The sequence below is a fragment of the Lissotriton vulgaris genome, chromosome 6 (assembly GCF_964263255.1).
Source record: "Lissotriton vulgaris chromosome 6, aLisVul1.2, whole genome shotgun sequence".
Classification (NCBI taxonomy): Eukaryota; Metazoa; Chordata; class Amphibia; order Caudata; family Salamandridae; genus Lissotriton; species Lissotriton vulgaris.
Genome location: NC_141694.1, coordinates 411981025 through 412004789, shown reverse-complemented (window position 1 = coordinate 412004789; position 23765 = coordinate 411981025). Strand labels below are relative to the sequence as shown.

Sequence of the window (23765 nt, the reverse complement as noted above, 5' to 3'; positions counted from 1 at the left end):
ACTTTGGTTGCGTCAAGCAAGGCCGCTAGCGTTGTCGTGTGGGTGTGTAGATAGTGCATTACTGTGAACATGGTCCACAGGTTGTGCGCTGTGAAGCGGCCTGGTATAAATCCGGATTTGGGAAGAATTCTTAGTGATGTAGTTACCTCGCCTCTCATAGCACAGTTGGATCTACATAAAGTTATTCTTTTGTGAAACTCCCGTCATTCATGTGACTATTAAAATGACTCCATGCAGCTTGCAGGGCTGGAGCCAGGCACCTAACGTGAGGCCTGGTTCTGCTGTGGTGATCGGCAGGCACTTTTACCTAAGCAAGCATTTGCAATGCAATAGGTCTCGCATTTACGCAAGTATGAGCTATTGATATTGTAAATGACCAGGTCTTTTTTTGTTTTTGTTTTAGTTTTTAAAACAAAAGGCATTGTCATTTACAATGCAAATAGCTCAAACTCTTGTAAATGCAAGACCTATTGCATTCCAAATGCTTGTTAGCACTACTGCTGTATAGTGAACTGAAGCTGGAAGAAAGAGGAGTTCTTCTCATTCAGAAAGTGAATGAGTATTTAAGATTCCTTTAAATTTTGTTTCTATCTTGACACATCTGCCTTCTGTTAGAGGACAGAGGTCAAATGTCAGTTTGTCTTTTTACCAGTTGTTGCTTATCTGTTCCTGGAAAATATTGACTTTTCTTTCTCTTATTACAGTTAGTGCTTTTTGTTAAGTGAGCTATCTGACAATAACTAAATGGCTGTAAAATGAGTTTTTTTTCTCTTAACACCACATTTAAACAGCTTATAAATGAAAAGTACAAGTATTTCAAAATATATTCGAAATTATGAAATTTTTTTTTGTAATTCAGAAGTGTGATGCAAACAAATATTTAAATAGGAGCAAAATAAATCAGAACACTTTACTTGATTACGTGCAAATGACAAATATTTGCAGAAACGTTATTTCCAAACATTGTACAAATTCTGTGGCCATTTCATTGTAAACTATGCTGATTGCAAATGTGTGCTGCTACTTTATGCTTTAGTTATGTATTTATTAAAAGTGATAGTTGTTAAACCTGGTTTGGGAAACATCCCTGCCCCTGCCCTGATGACAATGCAGTTAATGAATAAAGAGGCAAGAAAAGGTATCCTGTGTATCCTATATGTGGCTAGATTTGTGTTATATATGAAGCTAATGTTTAGTTTATTAAATCAAACAAAATAGTTTTTTGACCAGCAGGCATGCTGTACTCACGTATTTGAAGATGGTCTTATATGTGATAAAGAAGAAAATGGTGTCTCAGTGAATTAAAATATTTGCCCAGGATCACATAATTTGAGACCAGATTATTGGTCAAGAGCATTATAATTAAGTTGAGTAGATTATTTAAGTCACCAAATCTGCAGGTCTATTAACATTTTTAGGATTTGTTTAGACCTATTGATGTCTTGTGGTCCAGGCTGTTCTTCCCATGAGTCATTCTTCTGGTCAGCCTCTCTTCTCTCATTGGGAACTCCCTATCAGTTGTTTGATACATAACAACTCTCTGATACATAACCAACTCTCTAGATACAGTGGTCTTAAGTTACAGGACCTAAGTACCCTGTGTACCACTAGAAAGATAGACAGGTAGCAACCCTAACACTAAGCAACTCCTAGTGCTGCTTCTGCAGGATGACCTCCAGAATCCTGATAATTTAGAAGGTCAGGGCAATGTGAGAGGGGATGCTCCAGATGATGGGTATGGAGGGGTCCCCTATAGTGACCTTAATTCTGAGTATGACCAGGAGGAGTCTGATGCCTCCACTCTGGAAAAATTCTGATTCTCCTGGGAATAGTACAGATGGTACAGAGGTTGTCCCTAGAGGTAGGTCCCCCTTTATTCCTCCTGGGAGGGTGCAAAGAGTACAGGGGACGTGTAGATCCTCCTCTGTCCATTCCTCTACCTCAGACATATCCATAGGGACCTCTAGTTCAAGCAAAAAGGAGGACTCCTTACAGAGGGAGTACCACCTACTCAAACTTTGGAGAGCCAAGCTCAAGCAAAAGCAGTTTTCCCTTGATAAGGAGACCATGGAAGTCCAGAGGGCTAGGAATAATGTGGGACTAGAGTCCCATGGTGACAACACTAGTGTACCTAGAGTCAGGGAAACTTCCTTTGGTACTAGAACCCTGTGCAGGATAGTGCCTCCTTACCAGGAGTGGGATGGTATCTGTAAATGGAACAGTGCTTTGGAGAGGGCCTGTAAAATTCAGAAAGTCCCCAAGGGCAGTGGGCAGCTATCACGTGGCTCTCCTTTGCTAACAAAGGTAGAGACAAACGTCTCTCTGTCAGAGAGGAAGATGCAAGTTGATTTTATAGACTTTTGCTTTCACAAACTTTATTGATTTTTAAGTTGATATAGTACATGTGATTACAGTGGTTTCATATATCTATTTGTCATACTTATTATGTGAACCACTTCTACAACATTTCACTTGCATGCAGGTGTTACGGTCAGTATATTTCAAAGAGACATACTGGTTGATTTTCTATTACGGTCCTGGAAGGCTGGCTTCATTGAAGAAGTACTATGACGGATTGTACAATTTGTTGATGATGGAGCACATCCTTAATAAATGTCAAACTCAACTTGCCCCAGTATTGGAACTTTCATAGATTCCCATGCTTTGTATCATTCCCCGTCGTCGGAATGGGAGCCTCGGTAAATAGAAAATACCATAGTAGTAAGCACAAAGTGAAAAAATAGGCCTAGGCCTCATCTCATTTTGTAGCTTATCCACCTCTTTTTGTAAAAGAGACCAAACTTCTGCAGTAGCCAATCAGAGCAGCCTCACCTCATAGAACCTTCCTGAGAGAAGCTCAGAGCCTCAGATTTTCTACCGCACGTTGTGCAAGGGAGTCTCCATTGAGCTCTGCTCATTTTCTTCAGTTTTCTGACTACTTTTTTCTACAACTTGGATTTCTTTTCGTCATGTCTGACAAGGAGAAAAAAGCCCTTTTTAGAGCCTGTGCCACCTGCTCCAAAAAGAGGTTGTTTGTCGATGACAAACATGTGGACTGTATATACTGCCTGTATCCGGACCATAAACCTACAGGCTGCCCCATTTGCAGGACCTTCTCAGCAAAGACCTTGAGTGACAGGGAAGGACGTCTCCTCACATGGCTTCAGAAGATGAAGGACCGTAAGGACATTGTGTCTTCGGACAGTGAGGGCTCCTCGTCAATGGTGTAATCTAAGAAGTCTCAGAAGAGGGGTAGGTCTCCCCCTTCTACTTCAGGCGAGTCCCATCCCAAGGCCTTACCAGGAACCTCTGATAGGTCTGACAGGCCTGCTTCCCTAAAATCTCCTCACCACGGTGAAAAGGAGAGGCAGGGTAAGCCTGAGGAATCACAACCCTCAAAAAAGGTGAAAAAGTCTGCAACTATCTCTTCACCTCACTCTGAGAAGGATAAAGGGGTCAAGAAGCCTTCAACTTCAGTTCAGGAGGTCAGTTCGGACAAGAAACAGAGGTCGTCGACGATTAAAATCTCAGGTACGTCGACGACGACTGTAAAAAAGGACAGCTCTGTCAAAGTTGCCTCGTCGGCGGGCTCGTCGACGACGGCTGCGTCGACGATGCCTTCACCGTCGACAGTTTTCAAAGCTCCTGATTCCTGCTCGTCGTCGACGAAGATAACAATCTCCACGTCGACGACGATGACCGCAAAGTTGACGATGACGAGGACGACGTCCACGACGACGGTGTCGACGACGCCAGTTACCATGTTACTGACGACGAGTTCGTCGACGACCCCGTCGACGCTCCTACCATCGTCGACGATGAGTTTCTGTTCGTCGACGACGCAATCCTCGACGACGAGAACAGTATCTTCGTCGGCGCTTCCACCGTCGACGCAGTCCCATAAAGAGTCAGCCAACTATTAAGACTCACAGCAGATCACGGCCTTAGAGCAGGCAATGGCCGTCGGACTTGCAAAAACAACCAACCTTCTCTAAAGCTAAAAGTAATCTAGACTTTGTACTTGTTTCTCTTAGCATCTGGCACTTTTTGATTGATCTGAAAGTAATAAGTAGGGGGGAAAGTGATCACTATCCTTTGGAACTTTACATCAACATGAATATGGTTAGTGACACCATCACAACATCAACTGAGAATACTCATGTAAGCATGTGTGAGGACGTCCACATAAACAACAACAGACGTGCAGTAAGATGGCCACGTGTTTTGGCGGATGGTAAGGCCTTAGCGTTGGTGTACTCTCGTTTTGAGCAAACGTTTGCACATATAGTTGATCATGCCTTCTTACCTGAACACTTTGATCATTTCGTTGATCTACACAAAATCTTCTTTTCAGAACTAAAAACGTATCTATCAAAAATGCCGAGAAAGAAGCAACAAAATATAAGAGTGTCCAATCACGGAAAGTTATGGTATGACCACTCGTGCAGGATTGCTAAAAGAAACTTATTGCTTGCCATTAAAAACAAGGCAAAAGAAGAAGTTAAACTTGCAAGGGTGGAATACAAACGTATACTAAAAACATCCAAAAAATTATGGGAGGAATCAATTTGGGCTGAAATGCTAGCTGCTGCAAAAATTAATGATAACGTTGGCTTCTGGAGGCTGGTGGCTAATGGGGGGCATGCTGGGAGAGCTGTGAAAGATGTATTCCTGGATGAGATGACCTGGGTAACTCACTTTACAAATCTCTCCAAACAAAACGATAGTGACAGTAAAGGGAGCTTAAGGCCCCCCCCCCCCTATTGAACCCCTCAACTTTACATTGGATGAGACAGTAAGGGCGATCAACGAACTTAAAAACACCAAAGCCCCTGGCCCGGATAAAATACCGGGGGATCTTTACAAGCACGAAGTTGATGTCTGGGCCCCTTATGTGAACCGCCTGTTTAATGTCTTATCCTCAAACTGCAACTTTCCAGATGGTTGGCGTGCAGCGGAGGTTGTGTTAATATTTAAAAAGGGGGATAGACTGATACCTTCTAACTACAGACCTATTAGTCTGATGGACACGCTCCAAAAATTATATGCTAAACACTTGCTATTCAGGATCAACAACTGGCTGGAAGACTCGAACATAATTTCCAAATTCCAAGCTGGTTTTAGGAGTAAAACCAGCACTATAGACCAAATTTTTCGATTTTGTTGTTTGATTTGGAAGTATGTGCAACTCAAAAAAGGTCACCTGTATGTAGCCTTCGTTGACCTGAGGGCTGCATTCGATCTTGTCCCACGCAGTCTACTTTGGAAAACTTTAAGGGAAACGGGTCTACCGGGATGCCTCCTAGCCCAAATAGTCGAGCTGCATGCTGACAACTTTGCAAACATCAGGTGGGGCCCTAATGGCGAGTTGACACGTAATATTCCTATTGAACGCGGGGTTCGCCAGGGATGTGTCCTGGCCCCTACCTTGTTCTCTCTGTTTATTAATGATGTCCCTGAATATTTGAATGCTTGTGTTAATGATTCGCCGCAGCTCAATGGTGAAAGGGTGCCTGCGTTGCTCTTCGCAGATGACACAATACTTATATCTCAAACAAAAAAGGGCCTCCAGGCACTCCTTAATTCCTTCAGCTGCTATTGCCAGACAAAGGGCTTGGAAATTAATGCTGATAAAACAAAATGCATGTCATTAAATCCCAGTATGCCAGATAGAGGGCTCCTGACCTTGAATAGCCAAAAATTAGGCACTGTGGAAAACTTTTCCTATTTGGGTGTTGTACTCGATTCCAAACTAAGTTGGAAAGCCCAAATCGAGAAAAGTAAGATATCATATGCCCAAAATGTCAAACCAATTTTATGCAAAATGAATACTAGCACAAGCAAAAGTGTAACCCCGGTTTTAGAACTTTTTAAATTTAAAATACAATCTGCTGTGCTATATGGAGCAGAGATATGGGGCCCATGGGCAAAGAATAGTTTTCAAATTCTGGACAATAAATTCATGCGTGCTTCTGTAAGGGTTCCTAATAGTACACCTCTTTTACCTCTCCAACTTGACCTGAACTTCAGGAGAACAGACCATCTAGCTATCCTAAGACCACTAATATTCTGGGTTAGGCTTTGGACCACCCCGGAGCTGATAGAATATAGAAATGGTCTGCATGAACTGATGATTCTTGATTCTTTTAACTCCATCCAATGGCTAGTGCATATTAAAAAATGGTTTACACTCCTGGGATTATATTCAATGTGGGAGACTCCAGACAAAATGTCCACCTCTTCCAAACTAATAGTTAAGCGAGCCTTCTGGACCCACATGAGTGGAAAATTAGTGGATGGAAGTAGTGTTGGTTCCGCAGTCCAGGTTTTTTTGTCATTTAAGGATGAGTTCCGTTTTGAATCAGTCCTGGACGAGATAGAGCCACCCATTGCAAAAACCCTTTACTTAAAGTTCAGATACGGGATACTTATGCTGAATTACAATACTGAAAGATGGGCACAAAAAAGACTGGGAGAATCGAATGTTAAAACGGGGTGTTGCCCTATGTGTTCCAATGTCTGTTCTGAGAATGAGGCTCACATGTTTTTTGTTTGTAGCGCATATATGAATGCTAGAAAGAAATGGCTAAAACCAATGTGTAACCTCTTGGGAACTAGGTCTTGCTCAATAGCCTTTAGGATCATGAAAAGTAATTCAACCCAGTACATTGTATTTAGCATAAGTAAATTTCTATATTCTGCTTACATAACCCGTAAGAAACAAGGACAGGTACTTTGAGTTGGAAAGGTGTATATGTTTACATAACTCTTACATTTTTAATATTTTTATATATTTTTAAAATTGAAATGATGAATTGTAAAAGCTATTCTTTCTCCATGTACCATTTTTTTAAATTGCTGCCATGCTTACTGCTTGATTTTCTATGTATGTATGTGACTTTTATGGCCAAATTGGCCGAAATAAAGTAATAATAAATAAATAAATAAATGGTGTAATCTAAGAAGTCTCAGAAGAGGGGTAGGTCTCCCCCTTCTACTTCAGGCGAGTCCCTTCCCAAGGCCTTACCAGGAACCTCTGATAGGTCTGACAGGCCTGCTTCCCTAAAATCTCCTCACCACGGTGAAAAGGAGAGGCAGGGTAAGCCTGAGGAATCACAACCCTCAAAAAAGGTGAAAAAGTCTGCAACTATCTCTTCACCTCACTCTGAGAAGGATAAAGGGGTCAAGAAGCCTTCAACTTCAGTTCAGGAGGTCAGTTCGGACAAGAAACAGAGGTCGTCGACGATTAAAATCTCAGGTACGTCGACGACGACTGTAAAAAAGGACAGCTCTGTCAAAGTTGCCTCGTCGACGGGCTCGTCGACGACGGCTGCGTCGACGATGCCTGCACCGTCGACAGTTTTCAAAGCTCCTGATTCCTGCTCGTCGTCGACGAAGATAACAATCTCCACGTCGACGACGATGACCGCAAAGTTGGCGATGACGAGGACGACATCGACGACGACGGTGTCGACGACGCCAGTTACCATGTTACTGACGACGAGTTCGTCGACGACCCCGTCGACGCTCCTACCATCGTCGACGATGAGTTTCTGTTCGTCGACGACGCAATCCTCGACGACGAGAACAGTATCTTCGTCGGCGCTTCCACCGTCGACGCAGTCCCATAAAGAGTTGCTGTCGACGACGACGACCTAGTCGACGATGTCGTCGACGACAGAATCATCTGAAAAAATGTTTTTTTCACGCAAAAAGAAGCTGATAACGCCAGAGATGACGTCTCCGCGACAGGTTCAGAAATTTCCACCTAATCTTCTGTTGGATGACGACTCTGATGAAGAGACGTTTAGTGACTTTGGACAAGCATATAGTCCATCTGACCTACAAGTTAAGGTTCAGGATGTTAGTTCTGAGGAAGGAGAGATGGAACACCAGCACTATGTTACGGAACATTACTATGAGGAGGAGCGCGCTCCTACCAGGCAGATGCCTTTGCAGCAACCTCCACGTCAGGTACAAGAAGGGATGGTGGCGATGCCGTCCAGTTTGGTTGCGGATCTACAACTTATGTTGCAGGACTACCGGAAACGTTTCCCTACTCCTCAGGAATCTCAACGAGCGCGTCCTACGACACCTCCGCCTCAATCGTTGCAACCTGTGGCAGACCACTCTTTGCCTCCAAAAGAGCGAACCACTGCGCCTGAAGAGCGCCTACAGAATGTGGTGCAAGTGCATGATACTGATGATGACACTGCTTCTTCTGATGCGGACCAACAAGTGGATCCTGATCAGGATCGACAGGCGGATTGGAATCCGACTGACCCAAGGGATCCAGACATCGCAGATCCAGACAACGCTTCCTCGCCTCCAGCGGACGTTGGAGGTTTCCACAACCTAATGGAACGGGCTTCCAAAAGATTTGGTCTCCCAGTGACCACGGTTCAATCAGAATGTTTCTTATATGACTTTAAGGAACCGTTCAAAAAATCAGTACGGTCCATACCAATTATTGAGCATGTCTGGTCTGAGGGCTTGAAGGCTATGCATAACCCGGCCACAGTTTTCCCTGTGCTACCAAGACTAGAGAAAAAGTACAAAGCACCAGATGGCAGTCCGGCATGTCTGCTTGGCCAACCAAAACCGGACTCGGTCATTTCTCAAGCCGCCCAAAGCAAATCTAAAAATCCATCCACGCCACTAACTACACCACCAGATAAGGAGGGCAGGCGCCTAGACAATGTAGGTAAAAGATTTTCAGCTATGGCCAGTCTTCTGGTTAGGGCAGCCAATGCTTTAGCAATTCTGGGACGTTATGATCGCCAGATGTGGTGCGACCTTGCTCCATTTGTGGAGGAATTGCAGGATTCATCTAAAGAAGAAGCGAAGAAGATTTTGCTAGAGGGGGAGCGGGCCTCTTCGGAGGTCATTGATGTTGCAATGGATATAGCGACCACCGCATTTCGAGCACTTGCCAGTTCGGCTGTTCTGCGATGCCAAGGGTGGTTGAAGGCCACATGGTTCAGGCAGGAAGTGCAGAATAAAATCTTGGATCTGCCATACGACGGAGAAATGCTGTTTGGCAAACACATCGATGACGCCCTGCAGGGCATAAAGAAAGACACCGATATAGCCAAGTCCTTAGGAACATTGCAGTATCGCAAAGTATCCTTCAGGGGAGCAAGAGGTAGAGGATTCACCTCTTATAGAGGAGGAAATCAGAGTCGCTACTCTTCTGGCTCACAGTCTAGCCTGACATATAAACCTCAGTACTCTCAGAGGGGTTCTTTCTCTCGCCAGCAGCCTAAAGGACGTCAAGGGCAGCAAAGGAGAGACAACACCAGGAAACAATAGCGGCCATGTGGCTCTTTCCACTGTTCCTGTTCCCTCATTAACACCAGTGGGTGGGCAGGATTGCCCATTGCCTCAACAACTGGATGATCATTACATCGGATCAGTGGGTCCTACAGATAGTCAAGGAAGGACACACGTTGGAGTTCCAAGACCTTCCTCCAACAAGAGCGCCAGACGCCTTTCCTCCCAAACATCTCAAACTCCTTCATCTCGAAGCCCACCAACTCTTCACCAAGGGGGCGGTAGAGCCTGTACCCCTTTCTCAGAAGGGGAAAGGGTTCTATTCCAGGTTCTTCCTGGTTCGGAAGTCAAAGGACAGGTGGCGTCCAATTTTAGATCTACGGCAGCTCAACACTTATCTCGTAAAGTTGTCCTTCAGGATGGTCACTCTTCAGGACATCCTCCGCCTTCTCAATCCAGGGGACTACATGGCGACCCTAGATTTGGAAGACGCTTACTTCCACGTTCCTATTCATCCAGCTCACAGGCAATATCTTCGATTTACAGTGGGCAAGAGCCACTTTCAATTCAAAGTACTGCCGTTTGGTCTCCGGTCTGCTCCGCGGATCTTCACAAAGATTCTGGCTCCAGTAGCAGCCTTTCTCAGGAGACAAGCTATACAGGTTTTTCCATATCTGGAAGATTGGCTGCTGAAAGCTCCATCTGCCCTAGAGGCGTCCAAGGCAGTCAAGTCATGCAGAGAACTGTTCGAGCAACTAGGTCTTCGACTCAGCAAAGAAAAATCTGTTCTATGCCCCTCCAGGACAGCGAGGTTCTTAGGGGCCATCCTGAACACAGAGAGTTACCTAGCTTTTCCATCGGAGGAGCGCCAAAGCAAGCTGATTTGTTCAGCCCGCCTTCTTCAATCTCGAAAGACACTGACAGTTCGCAGGTACAAATCGCTTCTAGGATCGATTTCATCCTGCATACCATTAGTTCCACACTGCAGGCTCAGAATGCGTCCACTGCAGGAACAATTGGACAAGCAATGGCGTCGGATCACAGGATCCTTCGACGACAGGATTGTCGTTACCCCGGAAATGAGAAAGGCAAGCGGCTGGTGGTCGCTGAAGGACAATCTTTCCAGGGGTTTATCGTTCCAACTTCCACCATCTCCCATTGTTTTGACAACGGATGCTTCCATGGAAAGATGAGGAGCGGTCCTCCAAGAGTTAAAGGTCAGCGGCCATTGGAGTCCAGTCCAGGTCAAGTTCCACATCAACCTTCTGGAGCTTCTCGCTGTCCGTCTAGTTTTACAGGCTTTTCTTCCGAGGATACGCAACCGTGCAGTGCTGGTTCGTACGGACGACACCACAGCCATGCACTACATAAACAAACAGGGCGGAACAAGATCCTCTACCCTCTCCAGGGAAGCCCAGACACTGTGGAATTGGGTGATCCAGAACAATATCTCCCTCTCAGCGGAACATCTAGCGGGGACACTCAATGTCAGGGCAGACGCTTTGAGTCGCCAAAGGACTGTCTCTCACGAGTGGGAACTGGACCAGACCGTTCTGGAGGAGCTCTTTGTACGATGGGGGACACCATCCATCGACCTGTTTGCAGCTCCCCAGAACGCCAAATGCCAGTCCTTCGCAAGCAGGGTTCCCCATCGGGAATCCTTGGGGAATGCGCTTTTGATTGCTTGGTCCGGCGCCTTTGTTTACGCCTTTCCTCCCATTCTGCTAATCCCGAGGTTGATCAGCAAGCTCAAGGTGGAACCGTGCAGGATGATTCTGATCGCTCCAGCATGGCCCAGACAGTTCTGGTACTCGGAACTTCTCCTCCTATCCCAGGACCAGCCAGTTCTCCTGCATCCTGTTCCAACACTGTTAACAATGTCTCACGGACAAGTTCTACATCCGGACTTGAAGTCTCTGCGATTGACAGCGTGGCTCCTGAGTTCCGAGAATTCCAAGGTTTAAATCTCTCAGGGGAATGTAGAGACATTTTGGCCCAGGCCCGGGCGCCTAGTACCAACAAGACCTATCGGGCTAAGTGTAAGAGATTCTGTGTTTGGTGTCGGAAGGAAGGTTTACACCCATATACTTCTGCTCCGCACCAGCTCTTGCCTTACATACTTTCTCTGGCTAAATCGGGATTGGCTCCATCTTCTGTGAAAGTACATCTAGCGGCCATTTCTAGATTCAGACGTTCATCTTCAGGTCCTTCCCTATGGTCAGCAAGAATTATCAAACAATTTCTGAAGGGTTTATTCAGGGTCTTTCCTCCAGTCCGGCCGCCGCCACCAGCCTGGCATTTGAATCTAGTCTTGTCATATCTCATGAAAGCCCCTTTTGAGCCTGTTCATAAATCTGACCTTAAGTTTCTCTCGTGGAAACTGGCTCTTCTCTTGGCCCTGACATCGGCTAGAAGAGTAAGTGAGCTCCAAGCTTTCACAATTGAGGAATCCTTTCTACAATTCAAGAATAATGTTCTTATCCTAAGAACAAATCCTAAATTTATCCCAAAGGTGCCTTCAGAATTCCACCTAAATGAGCCAGTGGTCTTGAAACCGTTCTTTCCACAGCCTTCCACACCCGCGGAAAGAACTTTGCTCTTTGGACATTCACAGATGCCTGAAATTCTACCTGGAGCGGACAAAACCGTTCAGAAAATCTTCACAGCTTTTTGTTTCTTTCAGTGCTCCTCGCAAGGGGTGCCCAGTTTCTAAAGCCTGTATTTCCCGCTGGATTTCCAGTGCTATACATTTTTGCCACCAGGCGGCTGGAAAACCACTACAGCGAGCAGTTCGTGCTCACTCTACAAGATCAATGGCTTCATCGACCGCTCTATTCGCAGGCGTCCTTATCAAGGACATATGTAGAGCAGCGACATGGAGCAGTGTCCACACCTTCACTCGCCACTACTGCTTGGATTCTTCTGCGAAAGAGGATGCGGCAGTGGGCCAGGCGGTTTTGAGGAACCTTTTCCAATAAGTCGGTGAGCTTTCCTTTCTATCCCGCCTTCCTGTTTGCATATTTTGTGTAACTGCGTTATTGTCATGTTTTATGATCCTAATGTGTATCTAGTATTCTGATCAGAAATGTGTGACATTTTCAGGTTCACAAATTGCAAAATATGTTTTTCTATTTACTGCTGGTTACTCTGATACAAAGCATGGGAATCTATGAAAGTTCCAATACTGGGGCAAGAAAACAAGTTACTTACCTGTAACTTTGGTTCCCCAGTATTGGTAACTTTCATAGATTCCCATGCGCCCACCCGCCTCCCCTGGGAAAGCTCAGTCTTATTGATATGCCAGATAGCTGTTCACAACGGCTACGAAAATCTGAGGCTCTGAGCTTCTCTCAGGAAGGTTCTATGAGGTGAGGCTGCTCTGATTGGCTACTGCAGAAGTTTGGTCTCTTTTACAAAAAGAGGTGGATAAGCTACAAAATGAGATGAGGCCTAGGCCTATTTTTTCACTTTGTGCTTACTACTATGGTATTTTCTATTTACCGAGGCTCCCATTCCGACGACGGGGAATGATACAAAGCATGGGAATCTATGAAAGTTACCAATACTTGGGAACCAAAGTTACAGGTAAGTAACTTGTTTTCATCTGCACCTGTACCTGGTGGACTTTGATCTCCCCAAGAATTGGGAAAGAAGGCAGACAAATGGGTCCTAAGCAGAGTTAAGCAGAAAGCTCATGGTGGTGGTGACCAGAAGAAGCAAGATTCTTCTGAAGCCCAAGAGAAGGGTGGGGAGAAGGGTAAAGGCAAAAAGGAGTCTTCACAAGGGCCCCCAAAACCTGCCTCTGGGGGTAGGTCCCAATCCTCCACTTGGGCTGATTTGATTTGATTTAGGTTTTATAAAGCTCCTGAATCACCCCCCAAGGGGTATCTCCGCGCCCGCGAACTGCATAGTTGGACAGAAACAGGGAGTAATTTAGAAAATGAGGTCTTCAAGAACTTGCGAAATGTAAGGAGGTCAGAGCATTCATGCAAATGAATTGGAAGTTGGTTCCAGAGGGTGGGGGCTAAGTGGAAGAAGGCTTTCCCACCCAACCGGATCTTCTTAACGCGTGGAACCTCAAGTAGAGATTTGGTCCCTCAGCGTAGTTTCCTTGGGGGCTGATATGCATTTAATTTCTCTCCTAAATAACTGGGGCCCTTGCAGTTTAGAACTTGTTGCACAACGCAACAGATCTTGTTTGTCAAAGGAAAGCAGGAGCTGAGTATCATCAGCATAGGAAATGGGTTTAAAACTTAGCCTCCTGAGTAGACCTGCCAAAGGAGCAACATAGATGTTAAATAAAGTGGGACTTAGACAGGATCCCTGAGGTACACCTTTGGTTAGTTTCATAGTCTCAGACCGGATGGGACCCAGATCGATAGTCTGGGTTCTCTGTGAGAGGAAACTCGTCATCCATTGTAGGGCTATTCCTTGTATCCCAATCTCACTGAGTCTCCTAAACATATTTCGATGTGAGACTGGGTCGAAGGCCGCCGACAAGTCGAGCAGCACTTGTATAACTGCCTGTCTTTTTGTCTAGAGCCTGTCTGATGTTACCCATGACGGCAATCAAGGCTAACTCAGTGCTGTGTCTGGGTCTGAAACCAGACTGAGATGGATCAAAGCAGCCAGATTCCTCAACAAAGTCTGAAAGATGTTTGTTAATATACTTTTCTAACAACTTGCTCAGGAGAAGTAACAGTGATATAGAGCGATAATTAGTTAAATCATCCATAGGGGCCTTAAGATTCTTCCGTATAGGGATGATTTGGGCTGCCTTCCACTCATCATGAACATAGCCTTTATTTAGTGAAAGGTTCGGGATGGAAAGAAACCTGATGTTACGTGTGCAAGAAGAAAGACCATAGGGGAAGGAATGCCAATTGTGCTAAGGCCAACACCAAGGAAGCTACTACTACTGTCTCTAAGGCAACTAACCCCCCTAGCACCAGTACATGTAGAAGTACAGACCCCAAGGGATTAGTAGGGTTAACCATGGGTTCTGAAGTGGCTTCTGGCCTATTCAGAACACCCACTCAGGCTGTCCTTGTCTGTGACAGTGGCATGGAGCTTGCCACTTCACTTGTAAGTCCCACTAACTTAGGCAAGTACAGATAACAGCCTTTGGTCAGTGGTCAAGAAGCAATGGCTTACAGGGACATAGTGGCCAGTGTCAAAATGGTGACAAAAAAACTTGTGTACCCTTAACAAATCATACTTTGCCAACTTTACTAAGTGACCAACGCCAGTAATGTCAGGACTGATCACTCCTTGGCAGTTGTGAATCTCACCTGGGGAGGGGTAACTGGCCCTAAAATAGTTATGGTTTCCCCAGACCTACCTGTAGACTGTTTGGCAATGACTTTGACATTTCAGCCTGGTCTGAAGTGGAGTTCAGGACACATGCCGAGATGATTGGAATTTCTGCCAGTGTGTTGCTGTCACCAGGGCTCAGGCCAAATAGCTAGGCACTGAGGGAGCACTAGGTCCTGGGAAGATGGACCAGCTGGCTCCTAAGAAAGGGAGCAGGGATTCTCCTCCTCCCAAACTTCCATTGACAGCCTAGTGGTTGTGCACAATGCCACTAGGTATCCAGAGGCCATTCCCCTTAGTACCACAACTCCTGTAATGGCTACTGGGACTCTTTTCCAGAGTTTGGTTTCCTAAGGAGGTCTTGACAGACCAGAGGTACAAACTTCATGTCTAGTTACATTACTGCCATGTGGAAAGAGTGTGGTGTAAACTACAAGTTTACTGTCCACAGTGCAATGGGCTTGTTGAAAGGTTCAACAAGACCCTCAAGGGTATGATCATGGGGATCCCTGAAAAGCTCAGGCGAAAATGAGATTTCTTAGTACCCTGCCTTCTCTTTGCTTACAGAGAGGTTCCTCAGAAGTGGGTAGGCTATAGCCCATTTGAACTTCCGCTTGGAAATCTAGTTGGGGGTACATTCTGTCTGGTTAAGGAGGGCTGGGAGCAGCCTTGCAACCCTCCTAAACAAGATATTGTGGACTATGTCCTTGGCCTGTGTTTGTGTATGGCTGAGTACATGAAGAAGGCCAGCAGAAACCCTGAGGCCGGCCAGGACCTTCAGAAAGCTTAGCATGACCAAAAGGCTGTACTGACTGTTTACCAGCCAGGACAGACAGTGTAGGTGTTGGAGCTTTTGGTCCCAGCAGCTCTCCAAGACAAGTGGAGTGGCCCAATAGCATTCTTGAGAAAAAAGGTGATGTCACCTACTTGATTGACCTAGGTACTCCTAGAAGTCCCCACAGGGTAGTTCTTGTGAACTACCTGAAGCCTTTTGTTGACAGGGCTGACATGAGCTTGCACAGGACCACTGGTGATGGACAGGAAGAAGAGAGAGAGACCCTCTCCCTGATCACCTCTCTCTGGACCCTGTTGATGGGTCACTTGATGTAGTAGCCTTAGCAGGCAGCCTCACTGAACAGCAGCAAGCTGATTTCATTAAAGTCCACAGTCAGTTCACCCATTTGCTTTCACTGACTCCCAGTCAAACCACCTGGTGTACCCATGAAGTAGACACAGGTGGCAGTCTGCCTGTGAAGAATAAAATCTACAGCCAGCCTGACCATGTCAGGATTTGCATCAGGACTGCGGTCCAAAAGATGCTGGAATTGTGGGATCTTTGAGTCTTCAGATAGCCCGTGGGCTAGTCCAGTAGCCTTTGTGTCAAAACCTCACATCCAAGCTGGTAAGCGAGAGATCAGGTTTTAAGTAAACTACAGAGGCCTCAATGCAGTCACTAGGACTGATGCCCATCCAATTCCCAAGGCAGATGAACTGATTGATACTCTGGCCTCAGCTAAGTATCTTAGTACATTTGACCGGATTGCTGGCTATTGGCAAATCGGACTCTCTGAGGATACTAAGGCAAAAACAGCATTCTCAACCCCTAGTGGTGATTATCAATGTATTGTAATGCCTTTGGCTTGACAAATGCACCTGCCAGATTTCAGAGGTTGGTGAACAAAGTCCTCACAGGTCTGAAAGCCTACAGTGCAGCATATGTAAATGATATGTCTGTCTTTAGTTCCACCTGGGAGGATCACCTGGTCCACCTCAGGAATGTTCTGGCGGGCCTGCAAAAGGCAGCTTAACTATCAAGGCCACAAAGTGTCAGATATGGCAGAGCAAGGTTGTGTACCCTACCAGGGAGTCACCTGGTAGGTGGAGGCCAAGTTCAACCATTGGATAGCAAACTCCACACCATAATGGACTATGTTGCTCCCACTGCTCTGTCTCTGCTCAGAGCTTTCTTGGACCTGACTGGGTACTACAGGAGGTTTGTTTCGGGATATGGGTCTATAGTGACTCCCCTTAATGAGCTCACCTCCAAAAAGATGCCTAAGAAAGTTCAGTGGACAGTTAGCGGTCAGAAGGCATTTGATTATCTGAAGCAGGCCATGCGCTCTGCTCACATTCTGCAAAGTCCTGTTTACACCAAAGCCTTCATTGCCCAGACAGATGCTTCTGAGATTGGGTTAGGAGCTGCTCTATCACAACTTAATGCAGAGGGCCAGGACCAACCAGTATCTTGTAAGAGCAGAAGGTTTACCCCCAGTGAGAAATGTTGGTCAGCTATTGAAAGGGAGGCCTTTGATGTAGTCTGGGACTTGAAGAAGTTGAGGCCATACTTGTGTGGTACTCACTTGATTGTTCAGAAAGGCCATAAGCCCCTCTTATGGATTAAACAGATGATGGGTGAAAATCCTACATTTTTGAAGTGGTCCATTTCCCTACATGGGAGGGACTTTTCTGTGGAACATAGACCTGGGAGCAACCATGCCAACGCAGATCGACACTCCAGATATTTCCACTTAGAAAATGAATACTCTACTGGACATGGTTAGTCTCATAGTCACCTCCCAGACAGGACTTGGTGTATTGGGCTGGGGTCGGGTCGCTTGCCAGCGACACCAGACTGCTTTGAAGGGCACATTTGGTGCCCTCCTTGCATACTCTAGTTTAAGCCAGTTCAGGGAGCCCTGGGCTCCTGCTCTGGCGTGAAACTGGACAAAGAACATGGGAGTATCCTCCCTTCTGTCCAGCCCCTCCTCTGGGAGGGACCCTTGAATCATCCCAACCCATTCCCTAGGGTGTTTAAGGGCTTTTGTGTGAGTGGCTCTTCAGATTCATCGTAGGACAAGATTCAAACCCGAAAACAATTCACTTTCGACCATCTGGGCACCTTGAACTTCGTTTGACTTAGCTTGGAACCTAACCTGCACCACAGAAGACTCCTGCTGCTCCTGGTCTCGCTGTTCTGCCATTCTTTTTCGTAGTCTGTGCCTGTGCTTCATCCAGGTTCATCTCCAGGACTGTGGGCATCAAGGACACCTGAAGAAATTCCCTTTGGAGTGAAGGAGTCACTCCCCTGCATCTGCGGGCACTGCAACAAAGCTGACCGGTCTGCTGCTCGTGACGTTCCACGGACTCCGAAAGGCTCAGCAACACAGGTGGTGGTTCTGCAACTCCCTCGAGGCCTGACCTCTCCTCTCAGCAGGTTTGAGGTCCGTATCCCTCGTCTGAACCGCTGGAACAGTAGCCCTGTTCACCGTGTCAACTTGCCGTTGCTAAGGCTTGTTGGCTCTGTACTCCAGAGATCCTCGGGCTACAAGAACCTCAGCGTCTCTTCCTGCCAAGATCTTTGACCTCACCACATCCTCTGCACAGTGGCCTGCATCTTTGGTGATCTGCTTGAGGTCCTCTTGAGGGTCTTCTTTGGCTTCAGTGGGCTCTCCTGCTTGCTCGGCGCCTGCTCTGACTCTCCTGCAATAGGGGAGTCCCTTGGACCTTGCTGGTCCCAACGTTGCTCCTTTTCCGTTTACCATTTCTGTTGCTGCTGCTAAGGATTGTTGGTGCTACTGCCGGACACGGACCCCCTGGTTCTCGACTTCTGACGTGGGACAGCTCGTAAACGGCTTCTGGTCTTCCACAGCATCGCTGGGTCCTCATAGCTGCAGCAACTCGGTCACCGTCATCATTCCTGCATCTTCCATCATCCGTGGTCATTGGTCTTCTGTGCCTCGTTGTCACCTCTGAGTGGCAAAGACTGTGTCCTCTCTGCTTGCAGGTATTTCTCCTCAAGAATCCATCGTTCAAATCCACCGGACTCTTCCACCTTCCTCGCCAGCTGCACCTTTCCTGAAGTCCTCCATTGTGGTCTACAGCGGTTTCCGATGTCACTTTGCACATATGCATCGGGCTTCCCTGGTGTAGATGTCCTGGTTCCACAGGGGGAACCATGACTGGGGTGGCTGTCCAACCTTCTGTCTTCTGCAGGGTTTCTTCAGGGTCCACTGAGAAGGTTCCTTGAAAACTGAAACCATGACTTTCCCTTTGACGTGCTTTTAGTACGCAGCTGTGTTCCCACTCGGCACACAGCTCTTCTGAGTCTTCTGGTCAGTCCCGACTTCGGTTTGTGTCCGCATTCCACTTCTTTAGTATATGGTTTGGTCTCCTCCTGAGACCGCTGTGTATTTGTGCTTACCTGTTTACAATTTTAAGTATTGTGTGTTTTGTGTTGATATTCCGGGTAGGAGACATACCAATGTGTTAGTGAGTGTGTATAGTAAATATACCTATTTGTATAATTAAACTGAGTGTTTTTTTCCATTTAACCTACACTATATGATTTGTTCTGGTAAAACAAGCTGCTTAACTCTCCTCCTGGATTAAGCCTCAAGCCTGCTCTCCACAGCTACCACTTAGAGATCTTTCTGTGGTTGTCAAAGACCACTAAACTCACTATAAGGGTTGTCTGGATGAGGCACACCTTCTACATACACAGAAGCCTGGTGGGCTGACACCCGGGCGAAGAAACTCACCCGAAGATGCCTAGCGATCATGATTGGCATCTCCATCCGGATGTGGTGTGAGGTCTTTCAACAGTGGTGATAGCCTTGGTTAGATCGGTTTTCCACAGATGAGAACGTGCAATGTCAGCGGTTTTGTGCACTGGAGTTTCCAAGGCGGCTCTCGCTCAGAGGTGCTTTTTGTCTTGAGTGAAGCTAAGGCCTCCTATACGCCTTTCTGCCCATACCACTCCTGCTCAGGGTTCTCAAGTAGATCAGGAATGACCGGGCCCAACTCATCCTTGGCTCCCGACTCGGCTTGGAGAGTTTGTTATCCTGAGCTGTTGAGCATGGTCATCGGTCCTTTGACCAGGCTGCCCCTTCAGGGGGAATCTTCTGTTGTAGCAACTGGGGAGGGTGCTCCACCCAAATGTGTCAACACTCTGCCTTCATTCATGAAGATTGAACGGCGACAGTTGACAGCTTTTGACTTTCCGCCCGAAGTCTGAAAGTTTGTGGAATGGTGTGCAGAAAAACAGTATGACCCTCTTTCTGCCCCCCCTCTCTCAGGTCCTTCTACTTCTCCTTCTCTTGCCCAGCAGCTGCTTTGGGCACTTTAAACGGATATCTTTCTGCCAACTCAGATTTTGGTGTTTGCCAGATCAGCCTTCCCTTTTCAAATTCTCTGCTGTAAATTGGTTTTTGAAATGTTTGTAACACGTTTCCACCTTCATCCTTCATCATATCTTAATCTAGTACTCACTTTTTAGATTTGTTCTCCCTTTGAGCCAATACACAACTGTCCTCTCAGGCTCCTTACCATCAAGATGACTTTTCTGGTGCCAATAACATCTGCCCGGAGGGTCAGTGAGCTCTAGGCTTTGTTGTCTAAGCCGCGCTACCTGAACATCTTCCCAGACAAGCTGATTCTTTGCTCTAGAGCTTCCTTTCTCTCGAAGTTTGTCACTCCTTTCATGTAGGCCAGTTCATCACCCTGCTTATCTTTTACGCTCTGCCACATCCCTCTAAGAAAGCGGAACGACTCCACCACCTGGATCCAAAAAGAGTGTTGTCGTTGTAACTTGACGCACAAAAGAGTTCAGAGTGGACGGCAACTCTTCGTGGGGTATTTTGGAGCAATGGACGGAAAGGCTGTGCAATAAAGGACCATCTCATGATGGCTCGTGATCTGCATTATAATCTTTCTATGCATTGGCCAAGAAGATACCCTCAGAGGGCTTGCAGACTCATTCCACCAGAGCCAAGGCCGCCACCACTACATTAGCACTCAGAGTTCCGGTTTTGGACATCTGCCAGGCCGCAAAGTAGGCTTCTCTGCACATGTTCACCTACCACTACTGCCTGGAGTCGGGTCCGTCGAAACGGGCACTTTGCCCTTTCGGTCGTGCAGGAGTTTTCGGAGCGAAATTGTTTTGCTGACCAACCTCTGGGTAGGTATTGCTTGGGTATCTATACTAAGGTAAGGAATCTTTAGCTAGAAGTCTCTATCGGATAAACAAGTTACTTAGCTTCGATAATCCCTCTAGTGGAAAATCTATCTAGCCGCAGATTCCTTACCGACCCACCCATCGTCCCTGCTCAGTGATCGGATTTCTAGGGACAGGGCTGTTCCCCCTTTAAGGGCCCTAGTGTTCCACTCCGTGGTCAGCGCGCTTCTTTTTGGAAAGTCATGAAAAGAAACTGGCGTAAGTGCGCTGGGGTGCCGCCTATATAAAGCACTGTGCGTGTCACTTCCGGTCAACACTGACGACACCTCGCAGAGCTGTACTATGCTATTTATCGGAGTGTATGTGTACTACTAGTAATTCTATGGCAAGCAATCTGCAGCTAGATAGAATCTCTACCAGACAAGGTGTTACCAAAGGCAAGAAACTTGTTTATTAATAGCATTCTTTCAATTGGACTGTGCTAAACTTAGCAGGATTACTATATTGTTTATTAGTACAGTAGTGATAGCTGGTTATCTCTAGCATGAATATCCAGGGGTCTTGTTTTTCCATGTCAGGTAAGCGTAGTTCACGCTGTCCTATTATTTCTTTGCCTTCCGGTGCTTACCGTTTTATTTTTCCGTTACAAATACAGAGGTTTAATATCATAATACAAGAGAAAGAGAGTACACTAGACCTGCCTTGACGTGAGTTCACACAAAAAGTATTGCCAAAGCTTAATTGTATATGGTATTTTTTTTGCATATGTGTCTAAATGGGGTGGGCAGTTTTGTAAACTACATAAAGTAAAACGGAAACATTTAGTACATTAGATTGTCTGTGTGAAGGTAAGCAAAGCTGGACTAGTTAATACAAAGTTGTGGAGATTTTGACATGGAGGATTGTTCACATCCCTGTGTTAATGACCGAAATATTAATCTGTTAGAGGCTTCAGTCCAAAACATTGTTTCTGCAATATTCAAAACAAGGAAAAACAATAAAATAGGTGCTTGGCTACCCTGGTCAGTATTTACGAGCACATACCTTGAGACAGCTCTTAGAGGCTAATGGATTTTGGGATGGGTCAAAAAATATTAGGGGAATTTTTAGAAGGGCCACTGGCCATCCAGGAAGTTGCAGAGGAACAAAAGCAGTTCTCTCCTGTGCTAAATAGAGCTCCATTCACAGCACTCTATCGCCACTCCTGCTCCCTCCTCGGAAGGACCCAGCTAGTTCACCCATCTGCAAAGCTGGCCTAGGGGATCTTTACACAGTTATTGTAAAATTCTTCTGTTTTTTTCGATTACTTTTTACAGTCAATAACTTCTCAGTTAATACTGGGATTGTCACATGTCGCTTGCCGTTCAAAAGCCCTGAAGAGTACAGAACTACAAGAGTACAGAACTACAAGAAAAGCTTGCGTTGCTTGTATTTTGGTGGTATTCAGATAAACGAAAATACAATCGTTCAAGGAATTTTGTAGTCGTTTCCAAATGTATGTATTCTCAATTGGATCAAAGCTTATGATGGTGTTTGTCTTTAGACTCTTGACAGTATCTCTCATCTGCCACTGTCCCATCTGACTTTATCCAAGCATCCCATACCAAACCGTATAGCTGTGACTTGAGGAGTTGTCTAAAGTTGATCGGAATAAGCAGCAGTAGGTGTCTGATTGCACGTCTAATCAAAGTCAGTTTATTACAGATTGGATTTCATCTGACACTGCCTGTGGAGTTTAAGCAATCCTAATGGTTGCCACGCCGACTGACAAACAAAAGTTGCTATATAAAACTGCTTGTTGTTTGAAAGGCCGTTTAAAGTAACCGAGGTCTGTGCTTTCTTTCCTTAGATAAGGAGTTGGAAATATGATTGGGAAGCCTGCACACAGTGCCTGCTCTTTGCGTTTCCAGATTAATCGGAAAACCCCATCTACCTTAAACGGGAGATATGTTGCAGATGGGAAGGAGTGCCTGATAACTGTTGACATGAACTGGAAGCCCAAGGACTCACATCATGAATAGATACACTACTATAAAACAACTTGGCGATGGGACATACGGCTCTGTCCTCTTGGGAAGAAGTGTGGACTCTGGAGAGCTGGTTGCCATTAAAAAGTACGTTTAGTAACTTAGGCAGTTTGCACACAACAGGAAAATAGACTTTTTCGCCAAACAAAATTGTGGTATATTTTTCTCTTTTCTCTTTTCACTAGGATGTAGATTTGCAATATCCCAGTGATAGATGCCTGCGTTTTGTGATATTCTGTCCACACGGTCCTTAATCTTTCCTTAACTGCGACAAAATGATGAAATATTTGTGTACTTTGTTTAAGTAATCCGCTCCCAGAATCTCAGTGTTAACCAAGTGAGAGCATACTTCAAGGAAGTGGCTGTGGTGGAGTCAGGGTTCCGGATGCGAAGCAGAATTTAAATCAGACCTGTATAATTTTGGAATGAGTTTGATAAACGTGATTGTTAGATTGTGTTTTTAAGGTATTATTTAGGTTAAAGGTTACATGAAACCTATCTGCTGCATTATTTATGTATTTATTTATATATGAAAAGCTCTGACACGTTTGACCGGTTGAAATAAGTGGATGCCTCGCTTTACCGATCCCAAAATAAGGAGCTTATAAGCAACCGATTAGTCGAAATATAAATAGTTTATTAGTGATGCTATAGGAATTGCAGTAAGTTTTGAGTTGATTTTTCCCTCCGAAAAGTGCAGATCTTTTGCTGAGATTTAATTAACCAATTTTGTTCGCTGATTTTTCAAATGAAAATTGTTTGTGTTTCAGATGCCAAAATGAAGACTCGTTTCTGATATGCTTAGTAAAACGTATTCTTTTCATAGCCGCAGCCGGTCAGTACTGTTTCTTCTGCAGCTACACCATAAATTCTAATGAACAAGTACAGTGCTAACTTTCTGTGTTCATGACCGATATGGGGCACTCCTGAACAACATCTGGTGAACTCTGATATAGAATTAAAAGTGTTAACTGTGGAGGAGCCAAAATTATGGGTTTTATTTTGTAATGGAAATTATGGTTAGCACACCAGAAAGCCAAAGTTAGTATACATTTTCTATACATTTATAAATATCTTCTTTATTCATGTGCTAAAAATCAGCCGCTATCTATCAGTTAGACTCCCCAGTGTTCAGCTGTAGCTTCAGAGGTACTATGAACAACTAAAGTGCTAAGGTTTTCATTTCATGAAAAAGCAAA

The 23765-nt window shown here is 45.5% G+C and overlaps 1 protein-coding gene across 1 annotated transcript in view; it reads left to right on the top strand.

Moving 5' to 3' along the window:
* Positions 1-23765, top strand: part of CILK1 (ciliogenesis associated kinase 1) — a 412784-nt gene that overhangs the window by 51804 nt on the left and 337215 nt on the right. Inside the window, exon 2 of the mRNA XM_086926426.1 lies at positions 22389-22653. Within this exon, the coding sequence (XP_086782552.1) occupies positions 22553-22653 (101 nt within the window). The 5' untranslated portion in view covers positions 22389-22552. The remainder of the gene's footprint in view (positions 1-22388; positions 22654-23765) is intronic.